This window comes from Xiphophorus hellerii, chromosome 18, assembly GCF_003331165.1.
Source record: "Xiphophorus hellerii strain 12219 chromosome 18, Xiphophorus_hellerii-4.1, whole genome shotgun sequence".
NCBI lineage: Eukaryota > Metazoa > Chordata > Actinopteri > Cyprinodontiformes > Poeciliidae > Xiphophorus > Xiphophorus hellerii.
This window is the reverse complement of record NC_045689.1, coordinates 679908-701917: the sequence shown is the minus strand read 5'-3', so window position 1 is coordinate 701917 and position 22010 is coordinate 679908. Positions and strand designations below refer to the sequence as shown.

The following is a 22010-nucleotide window of genomic DNA, read 5'->3' as shown; positions in this document are numbered from 1 at the left end:
AATGAAGCTAGATACTGGGCCCAGACCACAGCCAGGGATAGAAAACTGGTTTCTAGAATATAAAACCTCCATCTGCTCCAACCACGTGATAATCAGTGGGGCTGATTTGGAAATACGACAAGATGGCCTGGAGCAAAATCTGAGGCTATTAGAGGCAAAATACATGTGGGTTTTGTTATTGCAAAATGTGCGTAATATCAGTGTGATGTAGGAGCTGCAGGATTTGGTGCATTGATAGTTTATCGCTGCAGTAGATCAGCTGATTTAAACGCCTGGTTCATGGAGTAATGAGAAGATTCTGAGGAGAGGAGATGAAGGTCATCTCTGAAATCATCATCATCTTCAGCCAAGTGACATTTCTGTCTTCCTTCCGCATCTGAAATTACAGAAAAAGTAGTCGTTAATCAAATCTATTAAAGCAAAGATTCCAGTTGTGTCATATAAATAGAATGAACCACCAGTAATGTTCATCCAGACAATCATCCCCGACTGGCAGCAGGATCTCCGGTCCCTTCCTGTCCATCTTCACTTGTTAGGAAGCAGAATACTTCCCCACTCTGCCTTGACCTCTGCTGGAGTCAGGATTTTTCCCTGCGCAGACCGGTCCACTCCGCCTGGCTGGACTCAGCAGAGGACAGACGGAACCGGACAGACCCGCTTTGCTTCAGGGTTGGAACAGGGGTGTGGTTTCATTTCTGGAACTCAATCGGATCAGTTTCCGTTACAAAGTCATTGAAGGTTTGCTGTGAATTGAAGCTGCAGACACAAACAACCTCATTTCAAAGAAGGAAGCCCAATAAACGCATCATTTTAGGCCAGTATAATACTTAACATTAAATAATCCGAGACCAAATCAGAACCAGCGCTTCACGCCAATATTAGGCGGCGTTAGCTTGTGAACCAAGCTGGCAAGAAACACAAACTAGCACCCTAAAACTAAATATTTATTGTACACGGGTAGCTAACTTACTATTAACTATTATTAGGGATGATTTTCATTTAGAACCAGTACATGCTAGCAGCAGGCACGACAGAGAAATGTTTTCAAACTCATTCCTCTCATCATGGAAACAACACATAGTTCATATGATGCAGCTTTTGAGTTGAAGGCTATCAATCTGGTAGCACAGATCGATAGCCGCTGCAGTAAGCGCGGCGTGAACCGACCCACGGTTCGGCATTGGAGACGGAGGGCAGCGTCCTTAATAGCAGATTTATTAAGGACGCTGCCCTCTGCTGTGGAAAAGCGAGAGCGGTGGAGAGACCAGCGGCTTATATATGGACGTTTCCAGTTTTTTAAAAAAACTTTGTGGATGAGGCTTATAGAAAGGTGCGCTCTATAGTCTGGAAAATACGGTAGATTGTTGCTCGGATTTATGTTGGTGATATTTCTACGGCTGTGGTCTTGAAGTTAAATGCCGAGGCTGGCTTCGAGAACTGTGTTCAAATTTGATGAAAAGTGGTTTAATTTAGTTTTTAAACTAATATTCAGATTATTTCCGTCAAGATAAAAGTTTCTTAGAAAGCAGTGTTTTGTGGTAAAATGTGTTTATTAGTGAGAACATTTAAAAACATGAAGCATAAAAGATCGACTGTTTTACATAGAAAAGAAACAATTCTGTCAGAACCACCTTACAATAATCAGATAGAAGCTGAACAATAACCTGCCTGATCCGGTTCTACTGAAATGTATTTCTGCTTCTCATTAAAAGCAAACATGTCTGTTTCTGTTCCTTCCAGGTGCTAGCAGACGTTCTTCATTCACACCCAAACAGGACGAAGGTTCTGCCTCCGGGAGGCGGGCCTTCATCATGAACACCCAGCTCCCGTCATGGCCGCCTCAAACAGAGCACAAGCGACATGTGAAGACATAATCATAAAGTTTATGTTTTTATCCTAAAGACACTGAAATAAAATGATTTGCTTATGCTTCCATCAGGATGTTAAACCTGAGCGTCCTTTCAGGAATAATCCGATTTAAGCTCCAACATGACCAGGAGTCCTTTCCACCAAGCTGGTTCTGCTACCGATCTGCAAAAACCAGGGGCCTAAATGAGTCAAATAGCCAAAATGAGTCGGTACCACTTTGAGTCCAGAACCGGTACTGATCTGAGGTTCTGTTACCAGGAGAAGGGCGAGGATTCAGCATGATGAGTCTGAGCTAACCGTGAGAACCAGCTCAGACCAAACATGGCTTCCTGCCGAAGTCTGGAGCACTGGGCTGGTTCAGAACTGGATCAGAACCAGGACAGGTGGGCAACAGAAGATCAGAAAACAGGCATGATTCTGGTTGGAGTCACATAAATATCGATAAAACCGGTAATCGGTTCAGATCTGCTGAGCTTTCAGTCAAACTTCTGATTATTTGAAAACTGAAAGGTTTTAATTAGCAGCTGATGTTCCTTTCAGAAGCGCCTGGTTATTAAAATAAATAGAAAACTACAAATAAATATCAGTTCAGCACCTTAAAATGCAGAAGCGGTTCTAATAACAGCTAATATTTACAGACGAAAGGAACTCGTACACAAGACTTCAGTCTCTTTGTGGCAGTAACAACATACTGCAGCCAGTCCTTTAGGGGCTGGCCTTTGACTAGGCCTTCTGACACGTTACAGTCAAGATCAAAGCAGCTTATTTTGATCAAAGGACTTAAATGCTCTAATTAGTCACTAACTGAATCAATCCACCAGTTTTCTGTTCAGTCTAACCATTAATTCGACTGGACTTGTGGTTAGAAGGAGGAACTGCATCCTTTTAAATCTGGCTGTGGATCAGACGGAGCTGGTCTTAGGATAAGTGTTTATTCGGTTTGTTTTCTCTTCCAGATCCGATCTCTCCCATAAACATTACAGCTAAAACAGTTTTTATTTTCCCAGATAAACAACTCGATAACCTGAGAAACAACTAAAATGATCCGCGGATCATTTTATCAACAGCGGATCAACAGTTACACCTTTCATTAAAGGTGTAACTGTCCACAAACAGATTCCATGAATGAAATACCATTTCTGTTCACAAATCACATTAATTTCTAAACAAACCTGAAAAGTGTATTGGTTGGGTTAGTTGTGAACTCAAATTTTCTCCATAGTTGCCTTTCTAGGCAACTTTCTCTTCTCTGTGGATCTTCATGTGTGTATTTAAGGTGGACTTGCGGTTAAAGTGCCGTCCACAAATGTCACAACCAAATGGTTTTTCTCCAGTGTGGATCCTAACGTGTCTGTCTAAACTGGTCTTCAGGTTGAATCTATACCCGCAGACTTTGCAGCAGAAGGGTTTCTCCCCTGTATGGATGATCATGTGTTTCTTCACACTGGGCTTCGCTGTGAACCTTTGCCCACAGAGATGGCAGCCAAATGGCTTCACTCCCGAATGCACTCTCATGTGTTTGTTTGCAGCTGATTTGACCATGAATCTCTTCCCGCAGAAATCACAGGCATATGGTTTCTCCCCGGTGTGAATTCTCAGGTGGAAGGTCAGGTCGGTTTTGTTGGTGAACCTCTTGCTGCACTGAATGCAGCCAAAGGGTTTCTCTCCTGTGTGGACCTTCATGTGTCTGGTTAAATGCGACTTGCGGCTGAATCGTTGTCCACAGACGTCGCAGTTGAGCGGCTTCTCTCCGGTGTGGATTCTCTGGTGGGTGTTTAGATGCGACTTGGATCTGAAGTCTTGTCCACACACGTCACAGCTGTAGGGTTTCTCCCCTGTGTGAATCCGAATGTGTGCTTTCAGATTCGCCTTGTAGAAGAATTTCTGCCCACAGAGATCACAAACAAACGGTTTTTCTCCGCTGTGGATTCGCAGGTGTGAATTCAAGCAACTTTTACTGGTGAACCTTTTAGTGCACTGGTTGCAGCCAAACTGCTTTTCTCTGATTGGTTCCTCTCCAGAGTGGGCTTTCATGTGTCGGTTCGCTGCCGACTTGTCCTTGAATCTTTGCTCGCACATGTCGCAGCCAAATGGTTTCTCGTCAGAATGAACTCTCTGGTGTGAGTTGAGGCGGCATTTACTAGCAAACTTTCTGCCGCATTTCTCACACTGGAAGGGTTTCTCCCCAGAGTGGATGGTCATGTGTCTGTTCAGGTGAGACTTTCGACCAAATCTTTGCTTGCAGACGTCGCAGCCAAACGGTTTCTCCCCTGTGTGGATTATTGTGTGAAGGTTTAAGTGACTTTTTCTCTTGAAACTTTTCCCACAGATGTCACAACTAAAACATTTCTCCTCCTTCCCGTCAGGTCTTTGTTGTGAATGACTTGCCATGTGACTCTGAAGGGAGCGCTTGGAGGCGAACCGTTTACTGCACTCGGCGCAGCTCCAAGCTCTGCTGGGAATTCTCCCCTTCACCTTGCGAAAGCCGCTCTCCTCACAGTCGTCTTCACTCCCTTCGGTTTCAGCCTCGGAGTCTGACAAGGGCTTGAGTTGAGCGTCAGAATGGTTCTCATCATCACCCTCCTCTTCCTCGCTGACCTCAGTGTCTGAAGAGCTGGAAGTGTCTCCATGTGTGTTGGGATCTGAGATCCTTCTGGATCTTCCTCCTTCTCCATCCTCTTCATCGCTTTCTGACTTCATCTGGTTCACTGAGCTGATGCTAGGGAGAGCGCCCAGTAAGACCGGAGGCTTCTCCTCCTCTTCCTCATCTTCGTCCTCACTCTTCACTCTTCTTCTGGTGCTCTCCATCTCCTCATTCATGTCCAGCTGCTCCCCCGTCACACTGTCCCAGAGCTCCTCCTGCTCCTCCTTGATCCGGACGGGTTCTGGGTCCCAGTCAGAGCGGGGCTCCTCCGGGGAATCTTCTCTGACGGCGGCAGTGGGACGAACGTCTGCAGGGAACCACAAGATGGACGTTACAAGCATCTGCTCAAGTCAATGTTGAAAACATACAGAAATAGAACAGGAGCCACTAGAAATGAACCCAACATGTTTTCTAACATTAATCATTCTAATCAATTAGTCTCCTCAGCTTCACTCACACCGAGCCTGGTTCTGATTCTGTTAGAACGTCCTGGAGTTGTTTCTTTCCACTGTCGCCCTGTGCATCCCTTGGAAGAATCCATCCATTTTCTAACACCTTGTCCCTACTGGCGTCAGGAGGAGCTGCTGCCTGTCCAGCGAGAGGCGGGGTCACCTGGACAGGTCGCCAGCCTGTCGCAGGGCAACACAGAGACAGACAGGACAAACAACCAGGCACGCACACACACACACACACACACACACACCCCTAGGGAGAATTTAGAGAGACCAATTAACCTGACAGTTATGTTTTTGGACTGTGGGAGGAAGCCGGAGAACCGGAGGGAACCCACCATGCACAGGGAGAACATGCAAACTCCATGAAGAAAGACCCGGACCAGGAATCGAACCCAGGACCTTCTTGCTGCAAGGCCACTGTGCCACTGTGCAGCCCCCCTAGGAAGAATAACTCCTCTAATAACTGAACCAGAATCTGAACCTACTGAAGCTAAAACTGTCAGAAACTGACATGTTATACATATACAAGAAAATACATTTCTGCTAACATTGCATGTTAGAGTAACGACATGAAACAAGAAAAACTGAAATATTAAAGCTTTTTCATAATTCCAACTTGAGACAACGTGATTTTTTGATCGTTCTGAAATAGGAGCAATAAAATGTTTTCTTGTTGCCTGAGAATTAGCAGCATCAACAAAAGGATTAACATGCTGGGATTAAACAGTTTCAATCCTGAAGCTCCTTGTGGATGTAATTGGCATCAATTACAATAACTGTCAGCGCAATGTTTACATTTATATTCTCTAATTGATTCAACGTCTGATTAGCAGCAAAAACGAAAGTTTGTTGCATAATGGAATATAAATTTATATCCTACTGCGTCAAAGGTCTTCCCTTCAGAAATCAGGGCAGGCTAACTGGTGCAGTCACAGCTAACCTGCGACTTATTTTAATTTATGTTTACATTTAAAACTCTTGTTCTTATTTTCTGTCCTGTTGTGTTTCTCTAATAAAACTTTGAGAAACAACATCGAGCCAAACTGTCTCTATGTACAGTTCAGTGTGTTAATAATAATGAATAGAATGAGAAAGCATGTTCTGTATTTCCCGCTCTCATTACTTCCGAGTTCATTGAAAGGTCACGCGGATAATGACGTTAAAGTCAAAAGTCAGTCTGACTTTTACCGTAATAAACAGTGTGAGCGGAGCTAATTTTAGCATCGAGCTAACCTCCGCTGTTTTGACTGAAGCAGCTCCCGGCCTGCAGCTCCCATCCCTGATGAAGAAGGTAAATCTCCAAACCTGATGTGTGCAGCCGATGTTCGGGGCTGAAAGCAGCATCCAGTATTTCGTGTCTCTGCTCCTCTGCTGCATCCAGTCGCTGTTTGACCTGCTGTCTCCACATCTCTGCTAGCTTTTCTCTCTCCAAACTTTCCTTTAACAGTTACTGAGCAGTTCCAGCTGAGCCTCAAACCGTTTCTCTTCTTTCCAGAGTTCACCAACTGCTGCTGTTTCTGTCTTACAGCTTTATTAACTCTCCCGCTGCTGCTCCGTGGACAGAAACCCGAGAAAACACGGAGGACGGCGCTCCAACTGCCGCCATTGTACCGGAGAGAAGCACGAGTCTGCGCACTGGGGTCAGAGGCTGGACCCGCCAATCACGGAGTAGAACACCAGGAAGTCCCGCCCACATTATGTTTCGCCACACGTTTCGTTGCCGCCATGTTCCGAGTGGCATTTTCTTCACAATAGAAGCTGAATTTGTAGCACATTTCTTTGCAAGCTGTTTATTCTGTGATGCATTTGAAATGCAGAGCTCTTCTTTTCACAAAGTATATTTTTAAATACATCGAATAATTAAATTAACTTTAATGTGATGAAATAAGCTAAAAGTTTTACCTGTACCCAGTAAAAGTTAAACATTTCTAGACCTCCATTGACACAAAAGGTGTATTTTAAATTTCATTTAGACTAATTAATTTTTTTTTCCAGCTAGTTGAGCATTTTAAAAATGGAACTTCAACTGCATCGTTTAAATTAAATCTAAATGCTTCAACTATTACAGTGAAAGTTGCACAATAAAATAAAACTGAGAAAGTATATATTTAATAATTAAATCATGTCTCCAAATTGATATGAAATATTTTGGTTTCCTATTGAAGGATCAATAATTATCCATTCAGCAAGTTCCTTGTTCTTTTTAATGTAACTCATCCAACGTGTGAAACCTACCGTGAGGACAGTAAAGGTGTGGCCAGAGGGCTCAGACGCTGTGCTCCAGGACCGGTTCCTGGAGATTGGACTATTTTCCACCATACAGACTTGGATCAGTACGCCTCATCTGTACTGAACCATATTTCCACCACCATAGAACGTGTCACCACCTGCAAACCCATTACCATGTACCCCAACCAGAAACCCTGGATGAACCGAGACGTTCGTCTCCTGCTGAAGGCCCGCAACATCGCCTTCAGGTCAGGGGATGCACAGACTTACAGTGCAGCCAGGGCTGAGCTGAAGAAGGGAATCAAGAAGGCCAAACACCACTACAAAAGGAAGGTGGAGGATCATTTTTCTAACGCCAACCCCCGACGTATGTGGCAAGGCCTTCAGATTCTCACAGACTACAAGAACCCCAATACCACCCCCGCTTCTACTGATGTCTCCTTCCTCAACGAACTTAACAACTTCTATGCTTGTTTTGAGAGAGGGAATACCACAACTGCAACCAAAGCAGCTACCACCCCAGGCCAACAGCCACTGACTTTCCTCCCCACTGACGCAGGAGCGGCTCTGAGCAGGATTAAATCCCACAAGGCTGCGGGTCCTGATGGCATACCTGGACGTGTCCTCAGAACGTGCTCTGGGGAGCTGGCAGGAGTGCTGACGGACATCTTCAACCTGTCCCTGGCCCGCGCTGTGGTACCGACCTGCTTCAAGTCTACCTCCATCGTCCCAATCCCCAAGAATCCCAACCCAACCAGACTCAATGACTACCGCCCGGTAGCCCTTACCCCCATCATTACCAAGTGCTTGGAGCGGCTGGTCCTAGCACACCTCAGATCCTGTCTCCCCCCCACACTAGACCCCCACCAATTTGCATACAGGCAGAACAGGAGCACAGAGGATGCAGTCTCTATAGCGCTGCACTCTGTCCTTTCTCACCTGGACAGTAAGAACACTTACGCCAGACTGCTGTTCTTAGATTTTAGTTCAGCATTCAACACTGTCATCCCATCACAACTCATTACCAAACTCACAGACCTCGGCATCAGTCCACTCATGTGTAACTGGTTACTCGACTTCCTGACCAGTCGACCTCAACATGTCCGGCTGGACAACCACTTCTCATCCACCATCATCATAAACACCGGAGTGCCACAAGGCTGTGTGATGAGTCCCTTCCTCTACTCCCTCTTCACCTACGACTGCAGACCTGTCCATGGCTCTAACGCCATCATCAAGTTCGCAGACGACACCACGGTGATCGGCCTCATCAGAGATAATGACGAGGCCGCTTACAGGGAGGAGGTAGACCGTCTGGCTGAGTGGTGCGACAAAAACAACCTGCAGCTGAACACCGAGAAGACCAAGGAGCTTATCGTGGACTTCAGGAGGAACGCTGACCCACATCCACCCATCCACATTAAGGGGACAGTGGTGGAGCGTGTGGACACCTTTAAGTTCCTGGGAGTCCACATCTCCAAGGACCTGACTTGGACGACCAGCTGCTCCAAACTCATTAAGAAGGCGCATCAGCGCCTCTTCTTCATGAGGACCCTGAGGAAGAACCACCTGTCCTCAGAGATCCTCACGAACTTCTACCGCTGCACCATTGAGAGCATCCTCACCAACTGTATTACAGCTTGGTACGGGAACTGCTCTGTCTCCGACCGGCAGGCGCTGCAGAGGGTGGTGAAAACCGCCCAGTATATCGCCGGGGCACCGCTCCCTGCCATCAAGGACATCTACAGGAAGTGGTGTTTGAAAAGGGCCGGGAGAATCACAAAGGACTCCACTCACCCAGCACACACACTCTTTTCCCTCCTGCCCTCTGGGAGGCGCTACAGAAGCCTACGGACCAGAACCACCAGGCACCGGAACAGCTTCTTTCCCACAGCTGTCACGCTTTTGAACGCCTCCTGACATAAAACATAAACTATAAGGACTGTACTCCCCTATCCTCTCATACAACAATAACACATGGACTATCCTCACACACACACACACACACACACACACACACACACACACATACATCACGGACTGTTTTCTTCACACACACATACAACCTGTAAATTTTATCTGCCATTATTTATCTATAATCCATTCCCTAACATTCTTGTATATTCTGTATAATCTGTGCATATAGCTCCCATATTTATATTCATACACAATATCTATATCTCTTGCTTTAACCCCTTATAGTCCATACATACATAGTCTTGTACATCTGTAAATAAATATTTATATCTCGTAGAGCACTTCTGGATAGATGCAAACTACATCTCGTTGCTTGTACTTGTGACAGTGCAATGACAATAAAGTTGAATTCTATTCTATTTTATAAAAACATTTTAGCAAAAGCTGCTGTTTGAATTGCTGGATTTTTTCTTTTAATAGGACTGATCTAAATGTACTGATAAAACAAAAACAGTGAAAAATGCACAATGTTCAACAGATTAGAAATTAAAGCAATTTGGGCGTGTCGTGGTGGCGGAGGGGTTAGCGCGACCCACATTCAGGCAAACGTAGCCTCGATGCGGCTGTCGCAGGTTCCACTCCCGGACCCGACGACATTTACCGCATGTCTTCACCCCTCTCCTTCCCCGTTTCCTGTCAGCCTACTTTGAAAAAAGGGACACTAGAGCCCACAAAAAGACCCCTTGTGGGGCAATAAAAAAAAAGAAAGAAATTAAAGCAATTTGTCTCCAGTAATTAAAGAAACTTCAAATCTCCAAGAACGTTCAGTTGTTCTCCCCCATCGTCTTTTCTGATTGTCCAGCTCAGAGGACAGGGAAGGCGGATGCAGTCCACCTGGAGTCTCTTGTTGGTCGTAACAGAAACTATCCCACATCTGTGCAGGAAGTTGAGTCTTCCTTGAGTGTCATGCCGCAGCAGCATCAGAGGAAACACTGAATGTTTTGCTCCAAACACACACAAAAAAAATCTACAAATCTCAGGACTTCGGGGCGTGCTGTGGTGGTGCAGCGGGTTAGCACGCCCCACGTTTGGAGGCCCTAGTCCTCGACGCGGACGTCGCGGGTTCGACTCCCGGTCCCGACGACCTTTGCCGCATGTCTTCTCTCCTCACCCTCCTTCCTGTCTGCCTACTGTGGAAAAAATACGAGCCACTAGCGCCGCAAAAACTCTTCGGAGAAAAAAATGGAAACAAAAAAAAAACAACAAATCTCAGGACTTTGAATTTGATTAAACGTGATGATTTACTTATTTTTTCAAAGTTGTGTGCGTTGACGTATTTACGACAATCAGCTGAAACATTAGGACCACAAACAGCTGCAGGCCGGCTAACATCTTCCTCACACTGTCTTTAGGGCAGACGGGTTCTCACACACTTGAAGGTTCTGGCAGAATGAAAGCCGAGTTCTGTTGGACCACCTTGATTTTAAATAAAAACTTAAAGGACTTTGGACCTCTGAGCAGCAGTCTGGTTCTGGTTCTCCTCAGCCCATGTTCTGGACCCGTCTGAGCGCCATGGGTCTAGATGTTCTGATTCGGTCTGAATGGATTTCACTTGATAATCCTCTCAAAGATGCGGTTCACTTGTTCTTACATTACATACAGTATATATAATATTTAACTTTTTCCAATATTCTAATCTTCTCACACTGAATATTAGGTTTTCCGTCTTTATGAGCCAGAATCCTACAGAGAATAATTTTAGCGATTGATTTATTGGAACCTTAAAAAAGATCCACGATTAGTTAGAACAACAAACTTTCTCTGAATAAAATACTTATTTCAGATATAAAAACAATATAGTAAAATACTATGTTGGCTCCAGCTAATGGTTTTAGCTCCAACTAATGGCTTTAGCTCCAGCTAATAGTGTTAGCTCCAGCTAATGGTTTCAGCTCCAGCTAATGGCACTAGCTCCAGCTAATGGTTTTAGCTCTAGCTACTGGTCTTGGCTCCAGCTAATGGTTTTAGCTCCAGCTAATGGCACTAGCTCCAGCTAATGGTGTTAGCTCCAGCTAATGGTTTTAGCTCCAGCTAATGGTATTAGCTCCAGCTAATGGTGTTAGCTCCAGCTAATTTTTTTAGCTCATGGGTCTAATTCATGAGACTCATTGAAGAGAACCAATGATGTTTTGTCCTTCAGAAAACAAGCCCACAGATCACCATTGGCTCCTTGTTTCAGACAGTAGGGGGTGCTGCTGGTTACAATGGGATGTGCTGACCAAAGATAAGCCTGTTTAAAATTCAGCTGAGTCTTTGCTGCTGAGAAGACGGCAGATACATCAGCACTTTTCTCAACAATCTGATAAAATCGACTGATTATTGTCTGTTCTGCTCGTGATTAAATGTTTCTGAAACCAAATACATTTTTCATGAAAAAAAGAAGCTAAAAAAGTTCTGGAGTAAAGACCCATTTAATTTGCAGTGATCTAAGTCAGAACATGTCTGCGTTTTTTCCTCAACCATCGGAGTATCTAAAGATTCTTCCCTGCTGCATGGGTTCTCATGTGCATGTTTAGATTTCCTTTTCGGTTAAATTTTTGTCCACAAACATCACAACTGAACGGTCTGTATCCTGTATGGATTTTGATGTGGCTGTTTAAATTTGACTTTTGGTTAAATCTTAGTCCACAAAAATCACAGGCGTAGGGTTTGTCCCCTGTGTGGATCCTTACATGTGTCATTAAAACTGACTTTTGGTTAAATCTTTGTCCACAAACTTCACAGCTAAAAGGTTTGTCTCCTGTGTGAATAATCATGTGTCTGTTTAAAGCAGATTTGTGGGTAAATCTTTGTCTGCAAACGTCACAACCAAAAGGTTTCTCATCAGCGTGGCTGCCCATGTGTCGGTCTAAATGTGCCTTTCTACTAAATCTTTGTCCGCAGACATCACAAGCAAATGGTTTTTCTCCTGAGTGGATTTTGATGTGTCTGTCTAAATAGGCCTTTTCATGAAATCTTTGTCCACAAATGTCACACCCAAAAGGTTTCTCTCCTGTGTGAATTTTCAGGTGTCTGTTTAAATGGGATTTCCTGTTAAAACTTTGTCCACAAACATCACAGCCAAACGGTTTCTCCCCGCTGTGGATTTTCATATGTCTGCTTAAATGTGTTCTTTGGCTGAACGTTTGTCTGCAGACGTTACAAACAAATGTTTTTTCTTCTGAGTGGATTATGATGTGTTGGTCTAAATAGGACTTTTCATCAAATCTTTGTCCACAAACCTCACAGCCAAATGGTTTCTCCAAAGTGTGAACTTTCACATGAACTTTGAGATGGTTTTTCTTGGTAAAACTTTGACCACACTCAGTACATTTAAAACATTTCAGATCTGTCTGGACTTCCCTCTCCTGGTTCATGTTTGTATTCTCTCTGAAGCCTTTGCAGTCATTCTCATTGCCTTCATCTTCTGACCCAGGGTGGTTCACCTCATCGTCATCATCACTGATCTCTGTCTCTGAAGAGCTGGAAGCGTCTCCATGAGGGTTTCGATCCGGATTTATGGTGCATTCTGCTCCTCCATAGCCCTCTTCTGCTTTCAGGTTCTGCTGAGCTGAGCTGCTGCTTGGCAGTTCTTCATCTTCTGTTTGATGAAGATGAGAGGTCAGAGGTTCCTCTTCATCATCTTCGCTCTTTATGAGAACAGCAATGACTGGAGACCTGGAGGCATCAGCCTCCTCCTTCACGCTGAGCGGCTCCCCCTGCTGGCTGCTCCAGGGTTCCTCCTCTTCCTCCTTTATGTGGACGGGTTCTGGGTGGTTCTGGTCCAGATCAGGACTTGGTTCTTCTTTAACCAGCAGAACATCTGCAGGGAGCATAGAAACACTTTATGTATATAATGAACAATGAAACCTGTTAACATAATAAAGACAGTGAAATTTACTAGGCCTGTCACGATAGCAAATTTTGCTGAGCGATTAATTGTCTCAAAAATTATTGAGATAAACGATAATATTGTTTGAAGACCTTTTTACACTGATTTAATGGAAATGACATAATAATCCATGCGATTTCCTGCCAAAGATAGATACACTTTATTTTCAAAAGAACACTAAACACTGGAGCTGATAAACTAAATAAACAAAACAAATAAAAAACAAAAATAAAATGGATTCTCAGTCTCCATTAACAAAAAATTTACTTGATAAAAACTAAACAACATAAAGCCAAAGTGGAAATAAATACTGCATTCAACCTAAAGAGTGCAGATTATGAAGTCTGTATATTATGTTGCCGTTCAGTAATAATTAGATTTAAATAGAGAAGATGGGCACATCGACTACCTGATGCAATAATTCACACTACATGATTTATTGCTGCTATTTTTCCCCTTACGACAATCTTAGAACGTTGGCCGTTCTAAGATTGTCGCTTGCGATTTCATAACCGATCATCCTGTAGTGTGTGGTGTGTTACAGTAGATCGTCGTTGCCGCTCCGATCTAAATCAGGGTTTTCCCCGACTGGGAGCTTAACGCAGCCTGTTGAATGTGACAGGCAGCCAATCAGAAAGCTGGATTCCTTCATTCAGTGTCATCAACAGAAAGAGAAAAAGGCCGGAAGAAACGATAAAGCCGATAATTAAAATGAGGTCGATAGTTTTAATTTATCCATCCATCCATCCATCCATCTTCTTCCGCTTATCCGAGGTCGGGTCGCGGGGGTAGCAGCTTCAGAAGGGAGGCCCAGACTTCCCTCTCCCCAGCCACTTCTTCTAGCTCCTCCGGGGGAATCCCGAGGCGTTCCCAGGCCAGCCGAGAGACATAGTCCCTCCAGCGTGTCCTGGGTCTTCCCCGGGGCCTCCTCCCGGTGGGACGTGCCCGGAACACCTCACCAGGGAGGCGTCTAGGAGGCATCCTGACCAGATGCCCGAGCCACCTCAACTGGCTCCTCTCGATGTGAAGGAGCAGCGGCTCTACTCTGAGTCCCTCCCGGATGACTGAGCTTCTCACCCCATCTCTAAGGGAGAGCCCAGCCACCCTACGGAGAAAACCCATTTCGGCCGCTTGTATCCGCGATCTCGTTCTTTCGGTCATGACCCAAAGCTCATGACCATAGATGAGGGTGGGAACGTAGATCGACCGGTAAATCGAGAGCTTCGCTTTTTGGCTCAGCTCTCTCTTCACCACGACGGACCGGTACAGCGCCCGCTTGACAGCAGACGCTGCGCCAATCCGCCTGTCGATCTCTCGCTCCCTTCTTCCCCCATTCGTGAACAAGATCCCGAGATACTTAAACTCCTCCACTTGGGGCAGGACACCCCCCCTGACCCGGAGAAGGCACTCTACCCTTTTCCGGCTCAAGACCATGGCCTCGGATTTGGAGGCACTGATCCTCATCCCGGCCGCGTCACACTCGGCTGCGAACCGCTCCAGCGAGAGCTGCAGATCACGATCTGATGAAGCCAAAAGGACCACATCGTCTGCAAAAAGCAGAGATGAGATCCTAAGGCCACCAAATCGGATCCCCTCAACACCTTGGCTGCGCCTAGAAATTCTGTCCATGAAAGTGATGAACAGAATCGGTGACAAAGGGCAGCCCTGGCGGAGTCCAACTCTCACCGGAAACGAGCCCGACTTACTGCCGGCAATGCGGACCAGACTCTGACACCGGTCATACAGGGACCTGACAGCCCGTATCAAAGGGCCCGGTACCCCATACTCCCGGAGAACCCCCCACAGGGCTCCCCGAGGGACACGGTCGAACGCCTTCTCCAGGTCCACAAAACACATGTAGACTGGTTGGGCGAACTCCCATGCACCCTCCAGGACCCTGCCGAGGGTGTAGAGCTGGTCCAGCGTTCCACGACCAGGACGAAAACCACACTGCTCTTCCTGAATCCGAGGTTCGACTATCCGACGGACCCTCCTCTCCAGGACCCCTGAATAGACCTTGCCAGGGAGGCTTAAGAGTGTGACCCCTCTATAATTGGAGCACACCCTCCGGTCCCCCTTTTTGAACAGGGGGACCACCACCCCAGTCTGCCAATCCAGGGGAACTGCCCCCGATGTCCATGCGACATTGCAGAGTCGCGTCAACCAACACAACCCTACAACATCCAGAGCCTTAAGAAACTCCGGGCGGATCTCATCCACCCCCGGGGCCCTGCCACCGAGGAGCTTTTTAACCACCTCGGCGACCTCGTCCCCAGAGATTGGAGAGCCCAACCCAGAGTCCCCAGGCTCCGCTTCCTCAGTGGAAGGCATGTTGGTGGGATTGAGGAGGTCTTCGAAGTACTCTGCCCACCGGCCCACAACGTCCCGAGTAGAGGTCAGCAGCACACCATCCCCACTATAAACAGTGTTGGTGCTGCACCGCTTCCCCCCCCTGAGACGCCGGATGGTGGACCAGAATCGCCTCGAAGCCGTACGGAAGTCTTTCTCCATGGCCTCTCCAAACTCCTCCCAAGTTTTAATTTATCGTGCCATTAATTGATTTATTGTTTATCGCGACAATAAAATACTTATTATTGAAATAAGCCTAAAACTTATTACTGAAATTATAATTATTACATAATAAAGCATTTTTAACTTTCAGGAACAATAAAACAGTCAACTGGAGCTTCTGAGATAAACAGGTAGATATTGACATGTAGATATGCAAGCGCCTTTTTCTCAAATGTCCTAATCTGCTTTAAAGTAAGCAGCACTGAGTTAACAGTCAGCAAACCTCCTAAAGATGATCACTACATCTTCTTCTTTAAGGAGGCTACAGTGTCTAACACTATAAAAGAGACATAAATCAGAGAAGGGTTAGTGATTAAATTGCCTCCTTATGTATTTTTCTGAAATTCTAAAAATTAAACATAATTTTATGTTTGGGCGATAAACCAAAAATTAACCAAAACCAAGACTCATGACTTTGACCGACGTTATTTGGCCCTAGTCTGTATTTTCCATGTGTTTAAAAAAAGAATAGTTGTTTTTGTCTCTTTTGGCTGAGAATAGGCAGGCTACGCGCCTAGCGGCAGGCTACGCTCCTAGCATAGCCTGCTGCTAGGAGCCTGGCTGCTGCGCTGATCATGTGATCAGTCAATCTGAAGCAAGAAGTGAACGAGACGGTGAAATTGAGAAAATGGCGGATGAAGCTGCGGCGGTAGAGCCAGTCGGGGAAACACTATGGCTACAGCCTGGACACCTCCTGTGATGTGAGCTTTATTTTGAAAAGTAAGGATCGGGGGTGTGGCTTATGTTCCGCAGACGGGCGCCATGAGCTGGGCGCCATGAGCTGGGCGCCATGAGCTGGGCGCCTGATACGGCAGGTCTCCGGGCTGAAGCTTCGGTTCAGAAATCTGTTCAGTTGTTCAACAGCTCTTAACTAGTACACAAGTTCTTTATTTATTTTCAGATGCTGAAGTCCAACAGAACCAGAACCAACCTTCTGCCACTGTCTGTGTTTATATGGATGTCCTTGAACCCTTTGACTAGGTAACCATGGAAACCAGACTGAAAGCAGCTGCTTAAATCACCTGATGAGAGCCAGGAGTTTATTATTCAGGTCAGATGGATGAAGTGGGTCGGATATCCAGACAGCAGGAAGAGGAGCTTCATGGGTTCTTTTGTAGTTAAGTGTTGAAATTGAGACATTTTTCTGCATTTGTCATGTTTGGGTACATTGGTACTGGATTTATTGTGGATGTGCAGATTAATCCTCTAATTTTTTAAAAATTTATCTGTAAAAAAGTTGGCAGTAATTGAATTACATAGTGAAGCAAATGCATATTTTTAACTACCTTTTTTTAAAATCCTTTGTAATAATTTCTTTATTACCCATTATAATTTTCAGCTTTAATACATAGTTGCTTATTTTTGAATTTGTTTATTGATGTTTCTCAGTGTTTAACGGCTCTGGACTCCATCTGTTCAGCTGTAAAGTTCTGCTGGTTAAACCTGGACTCATTTAGTCATTTAATCAGTGAATGAAACCTAATTTATTAGTGAAAACACAGAACGTGTTTCTTCAGGATATAATAATCTGTCATTGAGTAGCTTCAGTTCTTGATAGAAAATGGCTCGTTGATCAATGGAAGCTAATAATCCTTTTATCAGCCTTTCATGTCGTCAAACTTTAAACAAACATGTTCTCTGACGGATCTTCTTAATGGACCTCACCACAGCGGCCGCTTTTCATTGGCTGATGCCCATTCTACGTGGCCGTCTCACAAACACACTTAGCTTCCCGTTAGCTTAGTACAGCATAACGGCTGAACTGATACAACTTCTACACCTTGAAGCCTGTCTGCTACACAGTCTTACCTTAGCTAAACAGATCAATATGCAACGTGTCTGTATCTGACATACACTGAATGTGGTGGGATGGTGTTCCACCCTCCCAACTATGTGCACCAGGTGTATCAAGTAGCGTGCAGTTGATTGGTGGGCGGGGCAAATAGCTTTATAGCTGAGCAGGCTGCTGCAAGGTGTGTGTCTTTGTTTCCCCTACTACATGACGGCTGCCCAAGTGGCTGGTGTTCTTGATCCGCTCATCTGAATTGTAAGTGCCATTTTGTACCATCTGGCTGGGATTGTGGTTGGGTTTTGGTGCTATACCTGCCGTGCGTTTCTGCAGCGTTGCTCGGCTGGCGTTAGCGGCTGCAGCTGGAGGTTGTTGCGGCGTGCGGCTTCCATCTAGCCCTCGCTTGCTGATCCGCTCTCTCCCTGGGTCGGCTGTGCTACTACTGCTGGGTAAGCTACCTGTTTAGATTTTAATTTACTTTACCTGAATCCACGGGTTTTCTAATGCGTTTTTTTGGTTTAGGATTGTTTGGGAGTTGCAGCGCTTGGACGCTCTGCTGTCTTGTCTTGCCAGTGTTTGGGCCGCTCTGAAGGCAACCTGTTGCTGATTGGACAGGCTGAGCGAGCGGGGCAGGACTCCTCTGGCCCATTTGAAGGGCATTGAAATTGGACAACGACGATTTGTTTCACCGTTTAAAGTGTTTGTGTTTTTTTTCCTTTTACAGTTTGTTTGCTTATTATTGAACTTACTAATGAGTTTGCTTTTTTTGTTTTGATTTACTAATTTGTTTTCTTTGGCATTACATGTTTTGTTTGTTCATTTATTTTTTTGGAATAATTCAAGTTGTCACTTTTATTTCACATGATCCCTTTTCATTTCCAGGGACAGAGTAGTGGGCCTGAAGCCTTGCTTTTAAAAAGAAATGTTTTAAATGAAATTGTTTAAATAAAATATTGTGAACTATTCTGTGTTCTGGTGCATCTTGTTTTAAAAAGAACCCCCTGCTGGTCACATAAAGATTTTATTTTAGCAGAAAAGTCTTTGGACTAAACTGTTACTCGTGTTAGCCACGTTAGCACCAAGTACAGCTAGTCAATCAACCATCGCTGTGTTCAGGGAAGCGCTGATTAATAATCGAGAAATAAATAACAAGCCTGGAAACTTGATATCGTAACGAACTGAATGTTATGTTTTTAACTAATCTTTGCTCGTCTTGCGGGGCGCAGGTGGTTGCCACGGTAACAGGTGTGCTTAAACTACAAAGAGAGAGAGAGAGTAAAAAGGTAGGAGTGGTTTTAAGTTGATCACCTGTTCAGGTTATTTTACCTTTGTTTCCCTTTGCTGTGGCTCATTACAGCCGCTGTAGTTTCTAAACGTTGGACTAATTACCTCGTTCGTTTGTGAGTTTACGTCATTCACAACAAACATCAAACAGAACAAATATATTTCATAAAATTTTATCAAACAAATGGCTTCTACCGCGGTAATTATGTGAAATTAAATGAATTATATCCCAACTTCAGAAGATTTGCCTTTACCTTTACAGAGCTCTTTGGTTCCTCCTATCAGTCTGTAGCTTCTCATATTGAGGTCAAAGTTCAGATCTACCATAACTGACTGACACCTGCTGGCCTCAGGTTTGCAACCAGCTTGTGACTGAGAAACCAGTAACCTGCTCCCAGACGATGACATGAACTTGTTAGTTCCTCTGTCCATTTAGTAGCTGATATATTGTGAAAATCCGGTAGAAATGATGCACTAATCAGTCATGTTTTCATAGAAACAATGCGCCACCAGGCTTTGTTTGAGACTTGCGGTCACGTGGGTCGGTTGTGGGCGGAGCTTGGTAAGGTCCATGCAACACAAACTGTCAGAATGAAAATAAACTTTTGCTTCATTGTAAATGTGCGGCGGCCATATTGGATAAATTCCTAGTTCTGCATCCAAAGAGCATCAAGGACCAACAGCTTCACATGTTCTCCTGGAGAACCCAGCAGCTCCCGGCCTGCAGCTCCCATCCCTGATGAAGAAGGTAAATCTCCAAACCTGATGTGTGCAGCCGATGTTCGGGGCTGAAAGCAGCATCCAGTATTTCGTGTCTCTGCTCCTCTGCTGCATCCAGTCGCTGTTTGACCTGCTGTCTCCACATCTCTGCTAGCTTTTCTCTCTCCAAACTTTCCTTTAACAGTTACTGAGCAGTTCCAGCTGAGCCTCAAACCGTTTCTCTTCTTTCCAGAGTTCACCAACTGCTGCTGTTTCTGTCTTACAGCTTTATTAACTCTCCCGCTGCTGCTCCGTGGACAGAAACCCGAGAAAACACGGAGGACGGCGCTCCAACTGCCGCCATTGTACCGGAGAGAAGCACGAGTCTGCGCACTGGGGTCAAAGGCTGGACCCGCCAATCACGGAGTAGAACACCAGGAAGTCCCGCCCACACAGGGCATCAGCGAGACGCTAACATGTCCGCCATATTGGGAGGGTCATGTAAGCAATTATGGGATTTTTGATTATTTAAAAGACGTTTATAGTTTATATTTGACGTGCAAATAGATTTTGTCTCTGTTTGAAACTGATTATTCGCCTCAATAATTTGTAGTTGGTAGTAAAACAAAAAAAACAGTGAATCTTAAATTACCAAGCATAAATTTGTCTTCTTTACTTTAATGAAATTTTAAACCAATTCCAATAAATTCATGTGCCAATATGACTTGCATTTACTGTTCATAGTTTTTTGCTGCAAATTTGGTCTTTCCTATAAAGTGTGATAATTTGGATCAAAAATGCGTATTTAAGTGGAGCAGTATCTCAGCTATTATTGGACTGGATTACTCTATTTCCTGAAGATGGATGTTTTATCACTTTTCAATCAGAGGCAGCTGTTTCAGATCCTCCTGGCACCGCCCCCTCAGGTGGTCATCACCTAAGAAGGACCTCGCTGCAGCAAACAGGAAGGGCGGGACGGACCGCTGTCAGTCTCAGACCTTATTTTAAATGGGACCATTGCACTCCGGAAGTGAAGGGGGCGCTATTTCCTATATTATCCTTGGTCTCCCGTTTTTATTTCCTTCTGAAATCTGATATCTTCACCTTTAGGAAGGATTTTCACTCTCAGCATGAATTTGAACTTCTCTCTTTTATTTACTTCAGCGCAGCTCACAGTTTTTAACACATTCTGTAGCTTTCTGTGAACTTCTATGTCTACATGACATTTAAACAATATCGTTTTACATTATAAATAATATCTATATATCCATCAGTTATAGGAAGAACTAATGAAATAAGGAGGCATGAAAAACAACATGATCAACTATAATAAAAATACCATTTGCAACGTATACATAAGAAATTTAATTGAGCAAAAGTCAATAACAAACAAATGAATTAGATTCACAGTAGAAGAACACAACAGGTTTGTTTTTACAGTGCCATGTAAATTATTCAGAGACTTTTTGTTGGCAGATTCTTATATATAGGAAAAAATAAGATGAAACTATTTAGTCTATCAACGTGGAAATTTTCTTTCGACTCAAACGATAAATCATATTCATAGAATCACCTTATCAACAATTTGTTAATATAGTAAAACACTTAGCAAGCAATAGGTAAATGTTATCATTTAGTTTGGTTAAGAATAATTATTCACTGTCAATAAACGATTTCTAATAGATGTTCTTAATTACCAGAGAAAAACAGTAACACCTTCATGAGCTCAGAGGCTCAAACTGACAGAAAACAAGATGGATGCTATGTACTAAAATGTTTCTGCCATCTTTCATGTTCTTTCAGCAAACAGTTGAGAGAGTCACTTTTGGTTTTACTATTTACCTGCTGTTTTACCTGCCATAGAAAGTTTTTGTAAAAGATTGTCTGTTAATCTGCAGCTCATGTGACCAAAACAGGGGAGGAGATGAAAAATTAAAACTTGAGTTAAAATGTTGTTTTAACTTGAGTTGAGTTAAAACTCTAGTTAGAACGTTAAGTTTTAACATTTAAACTCAACAACCTCTAACTAACTAGAGGTTGTTAAATAGACAACTAGAGTTAAACCCCAAGATCACTGGGTCTTAAAAGACGGAGTCTCTGAGAACAGTTCTTAAAAATATAGCCAGTATTTTCAGCAAAGTTGAGCTGACTGTCCAGGAATGACCTGAGGTATTTAAAATTAGCCACAGTTTCAACAGGTTGGTCATCAAGTGAAACTGGAACCACTTTCAGGTTTTGTTTATGTCATTTAATTAGCTCTACTTCCTAAAGGAATGAAAAGGTATGTTCTTTTGTAAAGGAGTTTATTTTTACACTTCCAGTAATACCATAATTAATAATAAATAATAAAGACTTTGTGGTATTCTGATTTAGCAATGTAATTATATTAGTTGTGTTACCACCCCACGCCACTAGAGGCAGTATCAGGCCCGAAAAGATGCGACTAAGAAGTCAATATAGAAGTTCACAGAAAGCTACAGAATGTGTTAAAAACTGTGAGCTGCGCTGAAGTAAATAAAAGAGAGAAGTTCAAATTCATGCTGAGAGTGAAAATCCTTCCTAAAGGTGAAGATATCAGATTTCAAAAGAAAATAAAAACGGGAGACCAAGGATAATATAGGA

The 22010-nt window shown here is 44.1% G+C and overlaps 2 protein-coding genes and 1 long non-coding RNA gene across 6 annotated transcripts; 1 reads left to right on the top strand and 2 right to left on the bottom strand.

Annotated features, from left to right (window-relative positions):
• Positions 1–230: 230 nt before the first annotated feature.
• On the bottom strand, positions 231–6849 carry LOC116737550 (gastrula zinc finger protein XlCGF57.1-like). 4 transcript variants are annotated; one of them, XR_004342844.1, is made up of 3 exons: positions 6202–6849; positions 3042–4820; positions 231–756 (listed from the first exon to the last, which is right to left on the bottom strand). XR_004342844.1 is itself a non-coding variant. In XM_032590769.1 (2 exons), exons 1-2 carry the CDS (start codon positions 6374–6376, stop codon positions 3100–3102), a joined length of 1896 nt encoding a protein of 631 aa, XP_032446660.1. In that variant the 5' UTR covers positions 6377–6849; the 3' UTR covers positions 1532–3099. The 4 variants fall into 4 exon arrangements, 3 of the variants coding, with proteins under 3 accessions (XP_032446660.1, XP_032446661.1, XP_032446662.1); XM_032590769.1 differs by lacking the exon at positions 231–756 and having other exon boundaries at positions 1532–4820; XM_032590770.1 differs by lacking the exon at positions 231–756 and having other exon boundaries at positions 1532–4820; positions 6274–6845.
• A 4309-nt stretch (positions 6850–11158) lies between these two features.
• Positions 11159–20407, bottom strand: LOC116737551 (zinc finger protein OZF-like). The gene is made up of 2 exons (XM_032590772.1): positions 19452–20407; positions 11159–12976 (listed from the first exon to the last, which is right to left on the bottom strand). The coding sequence occupies exons 1-2, from the start codon at positions 19552–19554 to the stop codon at positions 11646–11648; spliced, it is 1434 nt and encodes a 477-aa protein (XP_032446663.1). The 5' UTR covers positions 19555–20407; the 3' UTR covers positions 11159–11645.
• Positions 20408–21315: 908 nt separating this feature from the next.
• Positions 21316–21933, top strand: LOC116737279 (uncharacterized). Its single transcript, XR_004342768.1, has 2 exons — positions 21316–21424; positions 21459–21933. It is a non-coding gene; the product is annotated as an uncharacterized LOC116737279 (long non-coding RNA).
• The last annotated feature ends 77 nt before the right edge of the window (positions 21934–22010 follow it).

What these genes read in the sequence shown, in the direction of transcription:
- LOC116737550 (XM_032590769.1), bottom strand. Translation starts at nt 6,376, where the DNA reads ATGTGGAGACAGCAGGTCAAACAGCGACTGGATGCAGCAGAGGAGCAG. An exon ending in CTTCAGTCAAAACAGCGGAG is followed by an intron (nt 4,821 to 6,201) that starts GTTAGCTCGATG and finishes GGTTCCCTGCAG; the next exon opens with ACGTTCGTCCCACTGCCGCC.
- LOC116737551 (XM_032590772.1), bottom strand. Translation starts at nt 19,554, where the DNA reads ATGTGGAGACAGCAGGTCAAACAGCGACTGGATGCAGCAGAGGAGCAG. An exon ending in ACATCGGCTGCACACATCAG is followed by an intron (nt 12,977 to 19,451) that starts GTTTGGAGATTT and finishes TGCTCCCTGCAG; the next exon opens with ATGTTCTGCTGGTTAAAGAA.